The following is a 20,766-nucleotide window of genomic DNA, read 5'->3' as shown; positions in this document are numbered from 1 at the left end:
TTACAATGGTATGTGGATCAGTGGAGTTGGGTTTATATGGCATGTAAACACCAACCTAAAAGGGCTCTTTAACCCCACCTCCTTATTTAATCTCTCCCTAATAATAAAGCACGGATTGAGCCTCCGGTTCACCGTCGCGCACTTTTTACAAAAGAGACCCCGTAGTTTCTGATATTAAACCCGCACTCCTTTTTTAAAGTGGCTAATCTGAAAAACGTTTCGTTAAAACAACCAAACCTCCGCCTCCTCCCCTGCTCTCCCATCGTCCGCAGAAGCCCACCCAAGTCCTCGTTCGCTCGCCGAGATCCATGGCGGCCGCGGCGGCTGGGAGAGGATGCGCACGGGAGGAGGAGTTCGGCGAGCTCTTGTGGACCTGCTGTCCATCGTGCGGGCCAGCAACCGCTGCCGCTGCCAGCAGCAGGAGGCGCGGGCGGAGATCCCCTTGTGGGGCCGGCGCCGGCCGAGGAAGGCCCCGGCGGCGCCACCGAACGAGAAGCCCGCGGCCGATGACGATAGTAGCGAGGGCATCGCCAGCCCGGACACCACGCTTGCCTTCCCCGAGGACGACGAGGCGGCGGCGACGGACGACGAGGCCAAGGCCAGCGCACAAGACAAGGTGAGCCGCCGAGCCGCGAGATCTGCGCCCGCCCGCCTCCCTCCGCCAATTTGGCCCGCTTTGATTTTGATTTCTTGCTGCTCCTTGACGTGTTCGTCCTTCCCTCTGCCTCCGCTCAGTGGCCGAGGTGGAGCTATAGGCCACCGAGGTTGCCTATGTCATGGGATGAGGAGGAGGATGGCGAATGGGAAGCACCGAAGATTGACAACCCCAACTCCCCAAGTGTGAAGAGGCACCTGGTTGTGGTGAATGGAAGAGGCGGATGAAGCAGAATCCTTCCTACAAAGGCAAGTGGCATGCACCCCTGATTGACAAACCCAGCTACAAGGGAATCTGGAAGCCCCAAGATATCCCCAACCCTGAGTACTTTGAGCTTGACAAGCCTGACTTTGATCCAATTGCTGCTATTGGAATTGAGATTTGGACAATGCATGATGGCATCGTTTATGGCAATATTCTTTTTGCCGATGATTAGAAGGTAGCCACCTCTATCCTGGACAAGACATGGAAGCCCAAGTTTGATGTTGAGAAGGAAAAAAGCAGATGGCTTAGTGGATCATCTAGCCTCCCACTTGGCAAGGTGCAGCGGCCCTCTTCTTGTTTTCTCTTTCCCAAGAGCACATCATGGATTATCAGCAGGATTGAGCCGATGATCTAGATCGAGCAGGTCAAAGGAACTTGCCAGCAACACTCCTCTTTGATCTGGTATGTCGTTCATCTCGGGTGATTTCTACCCTGGAAAATAACATGGAACATCAAAAACTGCATTTTGAAAAGGTTACTGCAAACTTGATTTTATTTATCCTGCATTTATGAAAATTTATGAATAGGACAATCGTTCGTGTTTTCTTCCAGATGTTCTAATGTATAAAACGATGCCATGATAGTTGGCATTCATGCTTCAAGTATGAGATCAGCTCAACCATCTCCAATAGTCTTCTTTCTTGCTATCCAGGACTTAAACGAGCAGAAAATCTTTGAACAAGGGGTGGATGGGGGTACACGGTTTGGTCCCCTGTGCAGAATAAAACAGTTTTATGATACATAGGCTACAATTTTCAGAACTGAAACACAGGTAGGTTCCAGTTGTGATTCCGATGTACAACTTTGATTAGTATTTATTCCCACCGGCTGTATATACTACCTATGAAATTTGTGGAATTTTGATCAAATTTGTAATGCATGGCCTATCAGCTTATTCTCTGTTATCTAGCTTGTTCATCTGTTAGCCTAGCTAAAATAATTCTGCTGTTTGTATTTGATTGAAAAATATCATGAGCTTACGAGTTGATTTCACATATTTATTTGACAAGCCCGGTTGTATTTGGCAACCTCTGGCTTAATTTTCAATTTGACAGGCCTATTGTTTAGTATGTCTGATATACCACGCAATTTGTACAAGAACCAAAGGATTATTGTAGTCTGCATGTGTGCATCCTCTGTAACTATCAGTCTATTATGATAACTGACAATAAATTATGATGGCATCCAAGGATTTGTACCCTGACTATAATGCTTTGCCATCACCTTAGATTATGAGTTTGATATTTTAGGAAGCGTGTTACTTAGAACAACTTATTAAGGTTATCTGAAAACATAGATTACACAAAACCTGAGTTTTTGGATGGACAAGAGCAAGTTGATTATGATGTTATCTTTTCTGCATAGCATGGACGCCCTGCACTGCCCCCACCAGGATTGCGCTGCCTTGCCCTGCCCGATCGATGCCAGCTACGTCGCTACACTCCCCACGGCCAGGTAAGTGCCTAGGCCAAGTAACAAGTTATCACATCTTCGTGATCCAGTTAAATGTGCCAATGGACAAGTACGTACCATCCTATAGATATTGTTGTCATTGTTCTTCTGTTGTCAGTATGACAAAAAAAAGAATTCATCCAGTCCAGGCCCTCCTCCTTAGTGCACGATGGTAATGGGTGTGTTGTGGTCAGCTTGCAGTGGCAGATAGTTCACAGTCCCAACTCCAGTGTTAACTCTGTTATTCTCTTACTAATACTTCCATAAGATAAGATTGTAAACTAAATCTGCTGTTGTGTCATATTATTATCATCTGATTACTAATTAAACTAATAGTAAGATATTTTATACCCTTTTGTAGATGGTGCAGACTTTGCAGGTGTTCAGAGAAATGATGTGCTATTCAAGGGGTTTGGGAGCACTAATAAAGAATCTCTTGCTGAACTTTTTGTACCACTAATGATTAAAGTGAGTTCTTTATAGTTTGCTTCAATTTATTGTAGGAGGATATCTGGTGCAAAAGCATAATTCGATGCAGCCATGCTTTTTTGTCGATGAATTTAATTTGACAATGTTCCTATATAGTTCCAGTTATAAATGTAGCCTTAGCTCCTTGCAGCAAACATCTCCACGTAAAGTTAACTCCACCATGTGTTCAACCTCTAAACTCACCTGACACCGCCTGTAATGGGATGACCTTGTTCATTTGAGCGATGACATTGTTGTCATTTGACCTTCAGATCATTTTCCTCTGAAATAGTGATTAATTAAGTAACTTTGTTCTTCAATATGATGATCCTCTTTCCTCAGAACATGATTAAGCCACATGATTCCATCATGTAGTGTATAGCTTGTCCTAGCTCAACTTACAGTTGTTATTTAGCTCCTCCATTTTCTAACAATGTGCACATGTCTACGTTTGGGAACCTTGGAAACAAAATGCAATTGCGATATTTGGGATTGAAAGCAAAAAAAAGGTGGGAAGCTGTCCCGTAATAACAAGGAAAGAGGGATTCCGGGAAAAAAGTGGGAAGCCAGACGTCCCGTAATAAGAAGAAAGTGTCCTAATAAGGAAGAATGGAGAGAACAAAGAAGGAAAGGAGGGATTCCGGGAATTGATAATAAAGAAGGAAAGGGAGAGATTTCTGGGATTGATATTAAAGAAGTAAACCAGCTAGAAATCAATCAAAAGTCTCCCCCTCAAAAAAATTTCATCCTCTGCCCCAGCTATAATCCCATGAACGAAGTTTTACCCTGTCCATAACTCGAGAGAAAATTATATCAGATTTATTTATTTATTGTTTATAATCACCGGGAAAAATTATGTTAGAAAATACTATGCCTAAGTCATAATAAATAAATTATTTATTTATTGTTCATGTACAATAAATTTTTGAGAATTATAATGAAAAAGATAGTACCGGTTAAAAATAGGTGCTTGATTGTTGGGCACGAATAGTGCTATGCTACACAGTCCCTAAACCTAGCCAACATTGCTTCATGAAAATTCGTGTTACCTCCGTAGTGAAGCAAAAAACATTGTACTAAAATGGACTTTACTATTTATGGTATAATGCGATATGTTTTGGGCATCACTAAGCAACTCCAACAAAGGCATGAAAAGATACTCACAACCAGGTAGATATCTCTATGATTTAAATTCCACACATCTTTAGTACACTTCTGAAATACGTTTATATTTTTCTGCAATACATATTTTTATGGCAGGATGGAGGATTTCAAAGAGTTTGTTCATGTCATCATGCCTGGCGGTGTGTCATGGAATGAGAGGGGGTCTTGAGCAATTGGGTTAGGAAAGTGTGGTTTTTTTTTCACCCGATGCAACACACGGACATTTGTGCTAGTATATAGTACGCACACTTGTGCGTATTCGATAAAAAACTTTAATTGGTGGCGCGCCACTTTCAATCCATATCGCAACTATTTTTCTGAAATACCAATGGCGTGGGCATATTTCATATGCCATCACTATTCCATTACTGGTGGCGTGACTAACAAATAGCACGCCATGAGTATGTGGGACACATTAGTCTGGCCAAGCGCAATATAATGTCGACGTGGCAAAACAACCCACACAATCACTATTATGCCTACTGGTGGCATGATACTTCTCGTCACATCAATTGTATATTCCACGGGACCACTTTGGGTCCTACATGGCAGTGTTGTGCCTGGCCACCAGCAAGACAAACAAGTAATAGCATGGTTAATTCTGATCGGATTATATATAGAGACTTATCCCTCACCTATAGCTACCACTCCTCCCTCCAAAAAATCTCTCCCTGATCGCTGCACAAATCCCTACATACTTATACTTGTGGCCGGCCTCTGCCACAATCTATCGACGGCTATCTCAATCATATTTGTCTATGATCTTGGTAATGCCCAAATTTCGATTTCATCAAATTTCTGACACTCAATATATGTTAGATTTTAAAAAAAGGTAATGTTGAAATGTTTTGTGACCTCGTTAGCTATATATAACTTTTTCCTATATACTCTCTTGTAGGCAACTAGATCGATCGAACGATTCATGCATATGGATCAAACTATAAATCGGTTCTTCAAGGTGGCATTGGAAGATATGAATTGAAAGGGTAAAAGGAAGATATTATGTCCTTTTAAGAAGTGCAAGAATGAGGTTTTGATCGACCCTTTTACTGATCGTGTGAGGATGCACTTGCTCAAACATGATTGCATGCCTAGTTATACACGATGGGCAAGGCACGGTGAGGACGAGGATGATGCCAATGTCGAAAGGGCGGCAAAAGAGGAAGTAGGATACCCTTTCGATGAATAGCCAAAAGGAGGGAAGTACGAACATGAGATAACCGAACATGAAGAAGATCATCAGGACGGACAAGATGGGGCGGCGGTTGAGGAAGCAAGAAACCCTGTGGACGAAGAGTCGAAAGGAGGGAACAACCAAGAGCCAGCCAAACATGATATCTGTATTCACTTCTTTTAGAGCTACACCACCCATGGATAATCCTCCCCAGGCCACACAATATCTTTATCCACCCAAATTTTTAGATCTCCTTGTTCAGCAACTCTGTGTTCTCGGGATACCACTGGAATTTACATATAGTAATAAGAACCAAATTAGAATCACAACGCTAACGAAAAACCGAATGGAATTTGAAATATCAATTACTTTAATGTGGTCCTTGTTGGAAATATGGCCTAGAGGCAATAATAAAATTGGTTATTAACATATTTCCCTGTTCATGATAAACGTCTACTATCCATGTTAGAATTGTATCGATCGGGAACTCAGATACATGTGTGGATACATAGGCAACACCGTGTCCCTAGTGAGCCTCTACTAGATTAGCTCGTTGATCAAAAGATGATTGAGGTTTCCTAACCATAGACATGTGTTGTCACTTGATAACGGGATCACATCATTAGGAGAATGATGTGATGGACAGGACCCATCCGTTAGCATAACATTTGATCGTTTAGTTTATTGCTATTGCTTTCTTAATGTCAAATACATATTTCTTTGACCATGAGATCATGCAACTCCCGGATATACTGGATGAATACCTTGTGTGCTATCAAACATCACAATGTAACTGGGTGATCATAAATATGCTCTACAGGTATCTCCGAAGGTGTCTGTTGAGTTGGCGTGAATCGAGATTGGGATTTGTAACTCCGTATGACGGAGAGGTATCTCTAGGCCCTCGCGGTAATACACATCACAAGAAGCTTGCAAGCAAAGTGACTAAGGATTTAGTTGCAAGATGATGTATTACGGAACGAGTAAAGAGACTTGCCGGTAACAAAATTGAACTAGGCATAGAGATACCGACGATCGAATCTCGGGCAAGTAACATACCGACAGACAATGGGAATTACATATGTTGTCATAAAGGTTCAACCGATAAAAGATCTTTGTGGAATATATAGAAATAAATATGGGCATCTAGGTCCCGCTATTGGTTATTGACCGGAGAGGTGTCTCGGTCATGACTACATAATTTCTGAACCTGCAGGGTCGCACGCTTAACATTCGTTGACGCTAGAGTAGTATTGGGATATTTGATGAGTGGTCACCAAATGTTGTTCGGAGTCCTAGATGAGATCCCAAACGTTACAAGGAGTCTCGGAATGGTCGAGAGGTAAAGATTTATATATGGGAAGTCACATTTTGGGTTCCGGAAAAAGGTGCAGTTTTTTCGGTATTGTACCGGGAAGCTTCCAAAAGGTTCCAGAGGGGTCCGGAAATCCACAAGTGGGTCCACCATGACCCAAGAGCTAGCATGGTCTGCGGGGAGGCACCTAGGCCTTATTGGGTGATAACCCACAAGTATAGGGGATCACAACAGTTTTCGAGGGTAGAGTATTCAACCCAAATTTATAGATTCGACATAAGGGGAGCCAAAGAATATTTGCAAGTATTAGCAACTGAGTTGTCAATTCAACCACACATGGAGATTAATTATCTGCAGCAAAGTGATCAGTAGCAAAGTAATATGATATTTTTGATAATAGTGGAAGCAACAATAGTAGCGGTAATAGTGATAGCAGTGATTTTGTAGCAAGTGAAATAGTAACAACAGTAGTAGTAACTTAGTGAAGGAAATATGCCCTAGAGGCAATAATAAAGTTATTATTTATTTCCTTATTTCATGATAAATATTTATTATTCATGCTAGAATTGTATTAACCGGAAACATAATACATGTGTGAATACATAGACAAACAAAGTGTCACTAGTATGCCTCTACTTGACTAGCTCGTTAATCAAAGATGGTTATGTTTCCTAACCATGAACAATGAGTTGTTATTTGATTAACGAGGTCACATCATTAGTTGAATGATCTGATTGACATGACCCATTCCATTAGCTTAGCACACGATCGTTTAGTATGTTGCTATTGCTTCCTTCATGACTTATACATGTTCCTATGACTATGAGATTATGCAACTCCCGTTTGCCGGAGGAACACTTTGGGTGCTACCAAACGTCACAACGTAACTGGGTGATTATAAAGGAGCATTACAGGTGTCTCCAAAGGTAGATGTTGGGTTGGCGTATTTCGAGATTAGGATTTGTCACTCCGATTGTCGGAGAGGTATCTCTGGGCCCTCTCGGTAATGCACATCACATAAGCCTTGCAAGCATTGCAACTAATGAGTTAGTTGCGAGATGATGTATTACGGAACGAGTAAAGAGACTTGCCGGTAACGAGATTGAACTAGGTATTGGATACCGACGATCGAATCTCGGGCAAGTAACATACCGATGACAAAGGGAACAACGTATGTTGTTATGCGGTCTGACCGATAAAGATCTTCGTAGAATATGTAGGAGCCAATATGGGCATCCAGGTCCCGCTATTGGTTATTGACCGGAGACGTGTCTCGGTCATGTCTACATTGTTCTCGAACCCGTAGGGTCCGCACGCTTAAGGTTACGATGACAGTTACATTATGAGTTTATGCATTTTGATGTACCGAAGGTTGTTCGGAGTTCCGGATGTGATCACGGACATGACGAGGAGTCTCGAAATGGTCGAGACGTAAAGATTGATATATTGGAAGCCTATGTTTGGACATCGGAAGTGTTCCGGGTGAAATCGGGATTTTACCGGGTTACCGGAACCCCCCGGGAGCCATATGGGCCTTCATGGGCCTTAGTGGAAAGGAGAAAGGGGCAGCCCAAGGTGGCTGCGCCACTTCCCCCTCCCCTAGTCCTATTAGGACTAGGAGAAGGTGGCCGGCCCCCCTCTCTCTCTTTCCCCCCTTTGGGGAATCCTAGTTGGAATAGGATTGGGGGGGAGTCCTACTCCCGGAAGGAGTAGGACTCCTCCTGCGCCTCTCTCCCTGGCCGGCGCCCCTCTCCCCCCTTGGCTCCTTTATATACTGAGGTAGAGGCACCCTAGAACACACAAGTTGATCCACGTGATCTATTCCTTAGCCGTGTGCGGTGCCCCCTGCCACCATATACCTCGATAATACTGTAGCGGAGTTTAGGCGAAGCCCTGCTGCTGTAGTACATCAAGATCGTCACCACGCCGTCGTGCTGACGGAACTCTTCCCTGACACTTTGCTGGATCGGAGTCCGGGGATCGTCATCGAGCTGAACGTGTGCTCGAACTCGGAGGTGCCGTAGTTTCGGTGCTTGATCGGTTGGATCGTGAAGACGTACGACTACTTCCTCTACGTCGTGTCATCGCTTCCGTAGTCGGTCTGCGTTGGGTACGTAGACAACACTCTCCCCCTCGTTGCTATGCATCACATGATCTTGCGTGAGCGTAGGAAATTTTTTGAAATTACTACAAAACCCAACACTTAGCAAGATCAATATGTGGAAAATTAGTAGGCATTGGATTGGTGAATTCTTCGAATGATATTCATCATATATAAATCATAACCTAGGGCGATACAAAACTAGCTCCAGTTCATAAATATAATGTAGGCATGTATTCCGTAAATAGTCATACATGCTTATGGAAAGAACTTGCATGACATCTTTTGTCATACCCTCCCGTGGCAGCGGGGTCCATAAGGAAACTAAGGGATATTAAGGCCTCCTTTTAATAGAGAACCGGAACAAAGCATTAGCACATAGTGAATACATGAACTCCTCAAATTACGGTCATCATCAAAAATTATCCCGACTATTGTTACACTGGGGTTTACAGATCATAACACGTAATAGGTGACTATAACTTGCAAGATCGGATCTAGAACATAGATATAATGGTGATAACATAAACGGTTCAGATATGAAATCATGGCACCCAGGCCCAAAGTGACAAGCATTAAGCATGGCAAAGTCATAACAACATCAATATCAGAACATAATGGATACTAGGGATCAAGCCCTATCAAAACTAACTCGATTACATGATGAATTTCATCCAACTCCCTCACCGACTAGTGAGCCTACGAAGGAATTACTCACTCCCAGTGGGGATCATCATGGAATTGGCAATGGAGAAGGATTTGTGATGACGAAGATCGAAGATACCCCTCTTTGGAGCCCCAAACGGACTATAGATCTGGTCTCCCGATGAAGAACAAGAGGTGGCGGCGGCTCCATCTCGTGAAACACGATAATTCTTTCTCCCTGATTTTTTTCTCTAAAGTAAGATTTTATAGCATCGGAGATAGGGTCAACGGGTCCACCAGGTGAGCACAACCCACCTGGGCGTGCCAGGAGGGGGGGGGGGCGCCCTGGTGGGTTGTGCTCACCCAGCCCTCCCTCTGGTGGTTCTTGGCTCCAATGTTTTTCTTTTATTCCATAAAAATTCTCCAAAAAGTTTAGTTCCAATCCGAGAACTTTTATTTCTGCAGAAAAACAACACCATGGTATTTCTGCTGAAAACAACGTTAGTTCGGGTTAGTTTCATTCAAATCATGCAAATTAGAGTCTAAAACAAGAGCAAAAGCATTAGGAAAAGTAGATATGCGGGAGACGTATCAACTCCCCCAAGCTTAAAACTTTGCTTGTCCTGAAGCAATTCAGTTGATAAACTAAAAGTGAAAAAGAAAAACTTTTACGAACTCTTTTGTTCTTGTTTACAGAAATAAGCTTAAGTAGTACCCAGGTTTTCCGCATAGATTATAACTAACCATGCCAACAATAAATCTTAGAAATTATATTAACTCATATCAATGGCATATGAAACTAGCGAGCAATAATAAAGTATCTCAAATGACAACACTTTGTCAAAACAATCATGATATAACATAACAACAATGGTATCTCGCTAGCCCTTTCTGAGACCACAAAACATAAATGCAGAGCACCTCCAAAGTTCAAGTAGCGACTAAACATTGTAATTCATGGTAGAAAAGATCTAGTCATGATGCACCCAACATTAGCTATACACAATGCATGAGGATGACAATAGTGCTCTCAGATCTAGCGCTTATTTGAGAAGGTGATGACACAACATAAAATTAAATAGATAGTCCCTTGGCAAAGGGAAGTAGGGATTTGCAGCGGTGCCAGAGCTCAAAATTTTAAAACAAAGATAAATGAAATTTTGAGAAATGCATCCTTCCTGTTTACTTCGTGACCATTAGTTATCGATATCTTCCATGATAAACATATTAGTGGCGGTTCTCGAGCAATAAAAGCAAAGGTTTACTCCCCCTCCACCAACAAACACACTCCACGGCTAGCCGAATCTGCGGGTACCGTCCATACCAACATCATTCCTGGGGGTTTTTTTTTAATTATTTGCAATTTGAATTCGGGACTGGGAATCCCTATTACCGCCCCTCTTGTGCAAGGATGAGTGAATAAACACTCATCATGAGAATAGCCCGCTTAGCATGGAAGATACCGACTACCTCCTGTTGCTATACGAACAATCCAGGCACACAAAGCCGAATGTTTGTTTGAAGTTTTTAGAGGTGTCACATGCAAATTTACTTAGAACGGCAGTGTAATACCACATATAGGTAGATATATGATGGACTCATATAGAATAACTTGGGTTTTAGGATTTTGATGCACAAGCAGTATTCTCGCTTAGTACAGGCGAAGGCTAGCAAATAGGTTGAGAAGCGGTCAGCTAGAGAGTGAAAATGGTCATGAACATGCATTATGCATAAGTAACATCGGATACTAACATGAGTAGGATATGAACACCATGAACATAAATATCATAGAGGCTATGTTGGTTTTGATTCAACTACATGCATGAACATGTGCCAAGTCAAGCTAGTTGAAACATTGAGAGGAGGATACCATATCATCATACCATATCACAATCATTTTAACGCAATATTGATATCCAAGATAAATCATTATCCACCCCTAACTACTTAAGCATGGCATTAGAAACTATAATATGTAATTGGCATTGCAAACATGTTTGATCATAATAGGCTGGATCATGGTACTAGGTTAAACATATTTACAAAAACAGAACAAGTTGAGTTCATACGCGTTTCTCTCTGCCACAGCCAGTTCATCAAATATCATCATTATTGCCTTTCACTTGCACGGCCGAATGATATGAAAATAATAATAGTGCACGAGTGCCGTGGACTAATTAATCTGGAATCTACAAACATTTTATTCAAAAGGAGAAAACAAGGCAATTTGGGCTCTTTGTTATATCAACAATAATGCATATGAGAGCCACTCAACATTTTCATTGTGGTCTTCTCCTTGGTATGACTCAATAAAAAGAAAAGAATTTCCGAGAAACGCACCGAAATATTTTTGGAGTTTTTAGTTTTTCTTGAAGAAAGCAAATTAAAGAGAAAAATAAAAACGAGAAAAACTATTTACACGGGAGAGCTCCCAACAAGCAAAAGAAGAACAAGGAAATCTTTTTGGGTTTTCTTTTAAATACTACAACTAACTAAACTGGAAAGAAAAACCAAAAATAAGCAAGCAACATTTTTTTGTGATTTTCTCAAAGTTTTCCAAACACACAAGAAGAAAACGGGGAAATAAATCTAGCATGGATAATACAATGAAAAAGTGTGAACACCGGCAACTGGAATGCAATGTGTGAACATGAATATAATGTCAATGGAAATACGTACTCCCCCAAGCTTAGGCTTTTGGCCTAACTTGGTAATCACCACTCGTAGTAGCCCTTCAGTCCCATGTTGAAGTGCTGTGGAGCAGGCACCTGAGCGTCCCACTCCTGAGGCTCCTCCTCAGCCACTGCCTGAGTGTTCCGGTAGGCAATGATGTCATCTGGCATGATCCTGTATCCGCCCCTGGCAATAGAATCAAACAAAGCAGGTGCAGGCAACAAAATAATATCATGGGTATCCACACTAAAAACCAGGTTGTAAGGAACATTATTAATAGTGTCCTCGCCATCGATAAACTGATGAGCTACCATCTCCTGGCGATCTAGGTAAACCTCAGGCAAACGATGATCATGTTGGCGTATCTGAACATTAAAATGACTCGCTAAGCGAGTGGTGTAAATCCACCATGAATTTTCCCTTGGTCCTGTTAAGGTGCAAACGACGTGCAATAATAGCCCCTAGGCTAAAGGTGTTATCGCCGTATAGTGCACAACATAAGACAATGAAATCGGGGGCACTAAGTGCACCAACCTTCTCTCTAGCATGTAAACACTTCGCGATAAATAGAGCAAACTAGTGCACAAAAGGAAACTGCAAAGCTAGTGGCAGTGACACTTGATACCCCTCTCTCATCTCCCACTGATAGAGTACGATAAAATTCCTCAAACTCTGCAGGTCTAGGCTCTCTTATTTCCCCATCATAAGGGATCAGGCATATGTCACAAAAATCAGTAAGTGATATCTGACGAGTCTCAACATATAAATTAAACCGCACCTCAGGGGGATTATTCCTACTCAAAAAATGAAAACTTTGCACAAAGGAATTTGTAAGGAGATGATATTGTTCACGCTCAGCTGCGATGAAGTCGGTGAGACCAGCATTAGCAGCAAATTGTGCGAACTCTTGACGGATCCCGGCTCCATCCATGAAGGGGTTATACGGCAATTCGCCGGTCGCACCTCCGCCATTCTCCGAGTGTGAAGATCATTGTACGATGACTCCCCAATGACTCCCTTAGAGTTCTTCTTGGGAGTAAACTTCCTAAAGAAACTCATCTTATTCCTATTAATAAAATTCTGAAATTTTTAGTCCACAAATTTTTTGTCAACAGAACTTTACAAGATTGATAACAATTACTCATAGGGAGGCATAGAGGCTATATTGGGCATTCAAACTACTTAGAACTCTAATAATTCAACATGTAAGCTCATCTACAGCAGCACCAAGAGTAGCTAATTATTTAAAATATAATCCACTAAAGCAAAAACTAATTGGACCAATGGAGGAGTCACAAACCAAGTAGCAATCCCCCAAAATAGTTTTAGAAACGGAGCTTCCAGCAAAGAGATCGAAATCCACGAGTTTGAGAGCAAGAACACGGGAGAGAGAGAGAGAGAGAGCAATGGTGTTTTTTTCTGGAGGTAGGTGATGACATGGGCTAAAGAGATAAGTGAGGGGGCCCACGTGGGGACCACAACCCACCAGGGCGCGCCCAGGTGGGTTGTGCCCACCTGGCACACCCCTTTGATGTTATTTGCATAAAAAATCTTAAATAATCAGAAAAATCACATTAAATTTTCAGGGCATTCTGAGAACTTATATTTTTGGGTCATTTTTTATTGCTCGGGAAATTCAGAAAACAGCCAAAACATGACATTTTATTTTATTCAACTAACAAAACAGAAAACAAAAGTTAAGGACAGAAGGTTGTGCTCACTAAATTCATCAACTTCATACCTCTAAAAAATGATCCATTAATAAGGTTGATCAAGTCTTATTAACAACCACCTTCGGTTAGCATGAAATTGAAGAACTTTCATAAAACACTAAGTTACCTCAACGGGGATATGCATCTCCCCAAAAATAAGCATTTCATATTTATATTTGGCATGAGGTAGTTGAAAACTTCCAATAGTAAGTGTCAGAGATTTTTCAATAGCATTAATACCATCCACTTGGAATTGTTTCTTTGGAAAGTGCACCGTATGTTCATTACCATTGATATGAAAAGTAAACTTGCTTTTATTGCAATCAATTACAGCCCCTGCAACATTCAAGAAGGGTCTACCAAGGATAATCGACATGTTGTCGTCCTCGGGCATCTCAAGTATAAAAAAGTCAGTTAAGATAGTAACATTTGCAACAACAATGGGCACATCCTCAAAAATACCGATAGGTATGGAAGTTGATTTGTCACTCATTTGCAAAGATATTTCAGTAGGTGTGAGTTTATTCAAATCAAGTCTTTTATATAAGGATAAAGGCATAACACTAATACCAGCTCCTAAATCACACAAAGCAGTTTTAACATAATTTCTTTTGATGGAGCAAGGTATAGTTGGTATCCCCAGGCCTCCAAGTTTTTTAGGCACTCCATTCTTAAAATAATAATTATCAAGCATGGTGGAGATTTCAGCTTGAGGTATTTTTCTCTTATTAGTGATGATGTCTTTTGTGTATTTTGCATATGGAGCCCTGCTACTTCTTGAGCTTTGATACGTCTCCAACGTATCTATAATTTTTTATTGTTCCATGCTATTATATTATCTGTTTTGGATGTTTTATATGCATTAATATGTTATTTTATATTATTTTGGGGACTAACATATTAACCTAGAGGCCAGTGCTAGTGCCAGTTTCTGTTTTTTCCTTGTTTTACAGTTTCGCAGAAAAGGAATACCAAACAGAATAAAATTTTCGTGATGATTTTTCTTGGACCAGAAGACATCCAAAGGACTTGGAGTGCAAGTCAGAGAAGCCATGAGGCGGCCACAAGGACGGAGGGCGCGCCCCCACCCTTGTGGGCCCCTCGTGACTCCACCGACCTATTTCTTTCGCCTATATATTCCCATATATCCCAAAACCAACCAGGAGAGCCACGAAAACACTTTTCCACGACCGCAACCTTCTGTACCCGTGAGATCCCATCTAGGGGTCTTTTTCGGCATCCTGCAGCAGGGGGATTCGATCACAGAGGGCTTCTACATGAACACCATTGCCCTTCCGATGAAGCGTGAGTAGTTTATCACAGACCTACGGGTCCATAGCTAGTAGCTAGATGGCTTCTTCTCTCTCTCTCTTTGATTCTCAATACCATGTTCTCCTTGATGTTCTTGGAGATCTATTCGATGTAATACTTTCTTGCGGTGTGTTTGCCGAGATGTGATGAAGTGTGGATTTATGATCAGCTTATCTATGAATATTATTTGAATCTTCTCTGAATTATTGTATGCATGATTTGATATCTTTGCAAGTCTCTTCGAACTATCGATTTGGTTTGGCCAACTAGATTGGTTTTTCTTGCAATGGGAGAAGTGCTTAGCTCTGGGTTCAATCTTGTGGTGTCCTTTCCCAGTGACAGTAGGGGCAGCAAGGCACGTATTGTATTTTTGCCATCGAGGATAAAAAGATGGGGTTTTCATCATATTGCTTGAGTTAATTCCTCTACATCATGTCATCTTGCTTAATGCGTTACTCCATTCTTTAAGAACTTAATACTCTAGATGCATGTTGGATAGCGGTCGATGTGTGGAGTAATAGTAGTAGATGCAGAATCGTTTTGGTCTACTTGACACGGACGTGATGCCTATATTCATGATCATTGCCTTAGATATTGTCATAACTTTGCGCTTTTCTATCAATTGCTTGGTAGTAATTTGTTCACCCATTGTAATATTTTCTATCTTGAGAGAAGCCTCTAGTGAAACCTATGGCCCCCGGGTCTATTTTCCATCTTATAAGTTTCCGATCTACAATTTTAGTTTCAGATTTACTTCCTTTGCAATCTTTTACTTTCCGATCTATAAACCAAAAATACCAAAAATATTTACTTTACCGTTTATCTATCTCTATCAGATCTCACTTTTGCAAGTAACGTGAAGGGATTGACAACCCCTTTATTGCGTTGGGTGCAAGTTGTTTTATTGCTTGTGCAGGTATTCGGTGATTTGTTCGTTGTCTCCTACTGGATTGATACCTTGGTTCTCAAAACTGAGGGAAATACTTACTCTACTTTGCTGCATCACCCTTTCCTCTTCAAGGGAAAAACAAAAGCAAGCTCGAGAAGTAGCAGGAAGAATTTCCGGCGCCGTTGCCGGGGAGATCTACGACAAGTCAAGACATACCAAGTACCCATCATAAACTCTCATCTCTTGCATTACATTATTTTCCATTCGCCTCTTGTTTTCCTCTTCCCCACTTCTAAAATGATTTTTGAAAAGATTTGCATTTTCTTTCGCCCTTCTTCCGTTCGATCTTGTGTTACCATGTGCCTTCTTTTTGCTTTCATCTTCGCTTGCTAAGAGTTTATGGATCCTCATCCTCTTGCTAATCTTTTTAAGAGATCCAATTACGATGAACCGATTTCTAGTGAGTTGTGTGCACTAGATTATCTTTATGAAGTTTTGCTTGAAATTCGTGAATCTAAAAATTGTGATGAAGAAATTTATGAAGTGATTCATGATAGATCCTTGAATAAAAGGCATGATTGCAATGGTTTTACTATAAATTCTATTGATGTAAATTGGGCTAATAATATGCAAAACCCTAAACTTGTGGATGCTAGTTTTTCTATGTCCACTACTTGTTGCAACGATCATGATTGGGGTGATAATGCTTCTTATGATCTTGAAAATTTATTTAATCCTCATGATGAATATGTTTGCTATAATATTGAAAGTGGGTTTGGAAGAGTGTCAAATTTAGGAAATAATGATCCCACTACTTTGGAGTATAATCAATCTTATGAAATTTTTGATAAAAGTGGGTTTGGAGAGGTCATGACTTTAGTTAAAGATATTCCCACTATTTTGGAAGAGTGTCAACTTTGCATGCATGTGGATCATGTAGAGAAAATATTATGTGATAGCTATATTGTTGAATTTGAATATGATCCCACATGTACTCCCTCCGTTCCAAAATAGATGACCCAACTTTGTACTAACTTTAGTACAAAGTTGGGTCATCTATTTTGGAACGGAGGGAGTAATTATTATTAGAGAGGAAAATATAGCTGTAGAAATTTTCATGTTACTAGATTACCTCTCATTATGTTGAGATTGCTATTGTTCCGTTCTTCTTCCTTGCATATACTAGTTTTTGTTTGCCTTGATAATTTGTTTGCTTATAAGATGCCTATGCATAGGAAGTATGTTAGACATAGATGCATTTTTCACATGCTACATGATGCTCTCTTCGTGTTTAATTGCTATCTTTCATGTGAGCATCATTTAAATTATCGATGCCTAGCTTAATGGCTTTAAAGAAAAGCGCTTGTTGGGAGAGAACCCAATATTTTTCCTTGCTGTTTTTCAATAAATAATTCACCTAGCCTCTGGTTAGATGTGGTTTTGTGTTTTAATTAGTGTTTGTGCCAAGTAAGACCTTTGGGATAGCTTACGGTGATAGTTGATTTGATCTTGCTGAAAAATAGAAACTTTTATGCTTAGGAAAACAATTCTAATTTTTAACAGAAGCGTGATGAAATATTGATTCTTTTTGAATAAGATTAATAAACAAATTGCTTAGGTTTTCCTAATTTTTCAGAATTTTTGGAGTTACATAAGTATTCGAAATATCCAGATTGCTACAGAGTGTTCTGTTTTTGACAGATTCTGTTTTCTATGTGTTGTTTGCTTATTTTGATGAATCTATGGCTATTATCGAGGGGTATGAACCATGGAAAAGTTTGAATAAAGTAGATATTACACCAATATAAATAAAGCATGAGTTCACAACATTACCAAGAGTGGTGATTTATTTTCTTATACTAACGCATCTTATGACATTTTCTGTTGAGTTTTGGGTTGTGAAGTTTTCAAGTTTTGGGTAAGGATTTAATGGACTATGGAATAAGGAGTGGCAAGAGCCTAAGATTGGGGGTGCCCAAGGCACCCCAAGGTAATATTCAAGGACAACCAAGAGCCTAAGCTTGGGGATGCCCCGGAAGGCATCCCCTCTTTTTGTCGTCGTCTATCGGTAACTTTACTTGAGGCTATATTTTTATTCACCACATGATATGTGTTTTGATTGGAGCGTCTTGTATGATTTGAGTCTTTGCTTTTTAGTTTTCCACAATAATCCTTGCTGTACACACCTTTTGAGAGAGACACGCATGAATCATGATTTATTAGAATACTCTATGTGCTTCACTTACATCTTTTGAGCTAGGCAATATTGCTCTAGTGCTTCACTTATATCTTTTTAAAGCACGACAGTGGTTTTATTTTATAGAAATTGATGAACTCTCGTGCTTCACTTATATTATTTTGAGAGTATCTAAACAGCATGGTAATTTGGTTGGTTATAAATTTAGTCCTAATATGATAAGCATCCAAGAGGGATATAATAAAAACTTCCATATAAAGTGCCTTGAATACTATGAGAAGTTTGATTCCTTAGGATTGTTTTGAGATATGAAGATGGTGATATTAGAGTCATGCTAGTAAGTAATTGTTGATTTGAGAAATACTTGTGTTAAAGTTTGTGATTCTCGTAGCATGCACGTATGACGAACCATTATGTGATGAAGTTGGAGCATGATTTATTTGTGGATTGTCTTCCTTATGAGTGGCGGTCGGGGACGAGCGATGGTCTTTTCCTACCAATCTATCCCCCTAGGAGCATGTGTGTAGTACTTTGTTTCGATGACTAATATATTTTTGCAATGAGTATGTGAGTTCTTTATGACTAATTTTGAGTCCATGGATTATACGCACTCTCACCCTTCCACCATTGCTAGCCTCTCTAGTGCCGCGCAACTTTCGCTGACACCATAAACCCACAATATACCTTCCTCAAAACAGCCACCATACCTACCTATTATGGTATTTCCATATCCATTCCGATATATATTTCCATGCAACCTTCCACCGTTCCGTTTATTATGACACGCTCCATCATTGTCATATTGCTTTGCATGATCATGTAGTTGACATCGTATTTGTGGCAAAGCCAGCGTTCATAATTCTTTCATACATGTCACTCTTGATTCATTGCACATCCCGGTACACCGCCAGAGGCATTCATATAGAGTCATATTTTGTTCTAAGTATCGAGTTGTAATTCTTGAGTTGTAAGTAAATAAAAGTGTGATGATCTTCATTATTAGAGCATTGTCCCATGTGAGGAAAGGATGATGGAGACTATGATTCCCCCACAAGTCGGGATGAGACTCCGGACGAAAAAAAGAGGCCAAAAAATGAGAGAAGGCCCAAATAAAAAATGAGAGAAAAGAGAGAAGGGGCAATGCTACTATCCTTTTAACACACTTGTGCTTCAAAGTAGCACCATGATCTTCATGATAGAGAGTCTCCTATATGTTGTCACTTTCATATACTAGTGGGAATTTTTCATTATAGAACTTGGCTTGTATATTCCAATGATGGGCTTCCTCAAATTGCCCTAGGTCTTTGTGAGCAAGCAAGTTGGATGCACACCCACTTAGTTTCTTTTTGAGCTTTCATAAACTTATAGCTCTAGTGCATTCATTGCATGGCAATCCTTACTCACTCACATTGATATCTATTGATGGGCATCTCCATAGCCCGTTGATACGCCTAGTTGATGTGATACTATCTCCTTCCTTTTGTCTTCTCCACAACCACCGTCTATTCCCCTTATAGTGCTATGTCCATGGCTCATGCTCATGTATTGCGTGAAAGTTGAAAAGTTTGAGAACATCAAAAGTATGAAACAATTGCTTGGCTTGTCATCGGGGTTGTGCATGATTTAAATATTTTGTGTGATGAAGATGGAGTATAGCCAGACTATATGATTTTGTAGGGATACGCTTTCTTTGGCCATGTTATTTTGAGAAGACATAATTGCCCTGTTAGTATGCTTGAAGTATTATTGTTTCAATATTAAACTTTTGTTTTGAATCATATGGATCTGAACATTCATGCCACAATAAAAGAAATTACATGGATAAACATGTTAGGTAGCATTCCACATCAAAAATTCTGTTTTTATGATTTACCTACTCGAGGACGAGCAGGAATTAAGCTTGGGGATTCTTGATACCTCTCCAATGTATCTATAATTTTTGATTGTTCCATGCTTTTATATTATCTGTTTTGGATGTTTTATATGCATTATTATGCTTTTTATATTAATTATGGGACTAACCTATTAACCTAGAGGCCGGTGCGAGTTTCTGTTTTTTTCCTTGTTTTAGAGTTTCGCAGAAAAGGAATACCAAACGGAGTCCAAACGGAATAAAACTTTCGCAATGATTTTTCTTGGACCAGAAGACATCGAGAGGACTTGGAGTGCAAGTTAGGAAGCCATGAAGCGGCCACAAGGACGGAGGGTGCGCCTAGGGTGGTAGGGCACACCCCCACCCTTGTGGGCCCCTCGTGACTCCACTGACCTATTTCTTCCGCCTATATATTCCCATATATCCCAAAACCAACCAGGAGAGCCACAAAAACACTTTTCCACCGCCGCAACTTTCTGTACCCGTGAGATCCCATCTAGGGGCCTTTTCCGGCGTCTTGCCGGAGGGAGATTCGATCACGGAGGGCTTCTACATGAACACCATTGCTCTTCCGATGAAGCATGAGTAGTTTACCACAGACCTACGGGTCCATAGCTGTAGATAGATGGCTTCTTCTCTCTCTTTGATTCTCAATACCATGTTCTCCTCAATGTTCTTGGAGATCTATTTGATGTAATATTTTTTTGTGGTGTGTTTGCCGAGATCCAATGAATTGTGGTTTATGATCAGCTTATCTATGAATATTATTTGAATCTTCTTAGAGTTATTATTGATACGTCTCCAACGTATCTATAATTTTTGATTGTTCCATGCTATATTATATTCTGCTTTGGACATTATTGGGCTTTATTA

The 20,766-nt window shown here is 40.5% G+C and overlaps 1 protein-coding gene across 1 annotated transcript; it reads left to right on the top strand.

Moving 5' to 3' along the window:
• Positions 1-230: 230 nt before the first annotated feature.
• On the top strand, positions 231-2,272 carry LOC125539345 (calnexin homolog). Its single transcript, XM_048702784.1, has 3 exons — positions 231-616; positions 736-1,321; positions 1,572-2,272. Exons 1-2 carry the CDS (start codon positions 335-337, stop codon positions 880-882), a joined length of 429 nt encoding a protein of 142 aa, XP_048558741.1. The 5' UTR covers positions 231-334; the 3' UTR covers positions 883-1,321; positions 1,572-2,272.
• The last annotated feature ends 18,494 nt before the right edge of the window (positions 2,273-20,766 follow it).

Source organism: Triticum urartu, chromosome 2 (assembly GCF_003073215.2).
Source record: "Triticum urartu cultivar G1812 chromosome 2, Tu2.1, whole genome shotgun sequence".
In the NCBI taxonomy this organism is placed as follows: Eukaryota; Viridiplantae; Streptophyta; class Magnoliopsida; order Poales; family Poaceae; genus Triticum; species Triticum urartu.
This window is presented reverse-complemented; position numbering and strand designations above follow the sequence as displayed.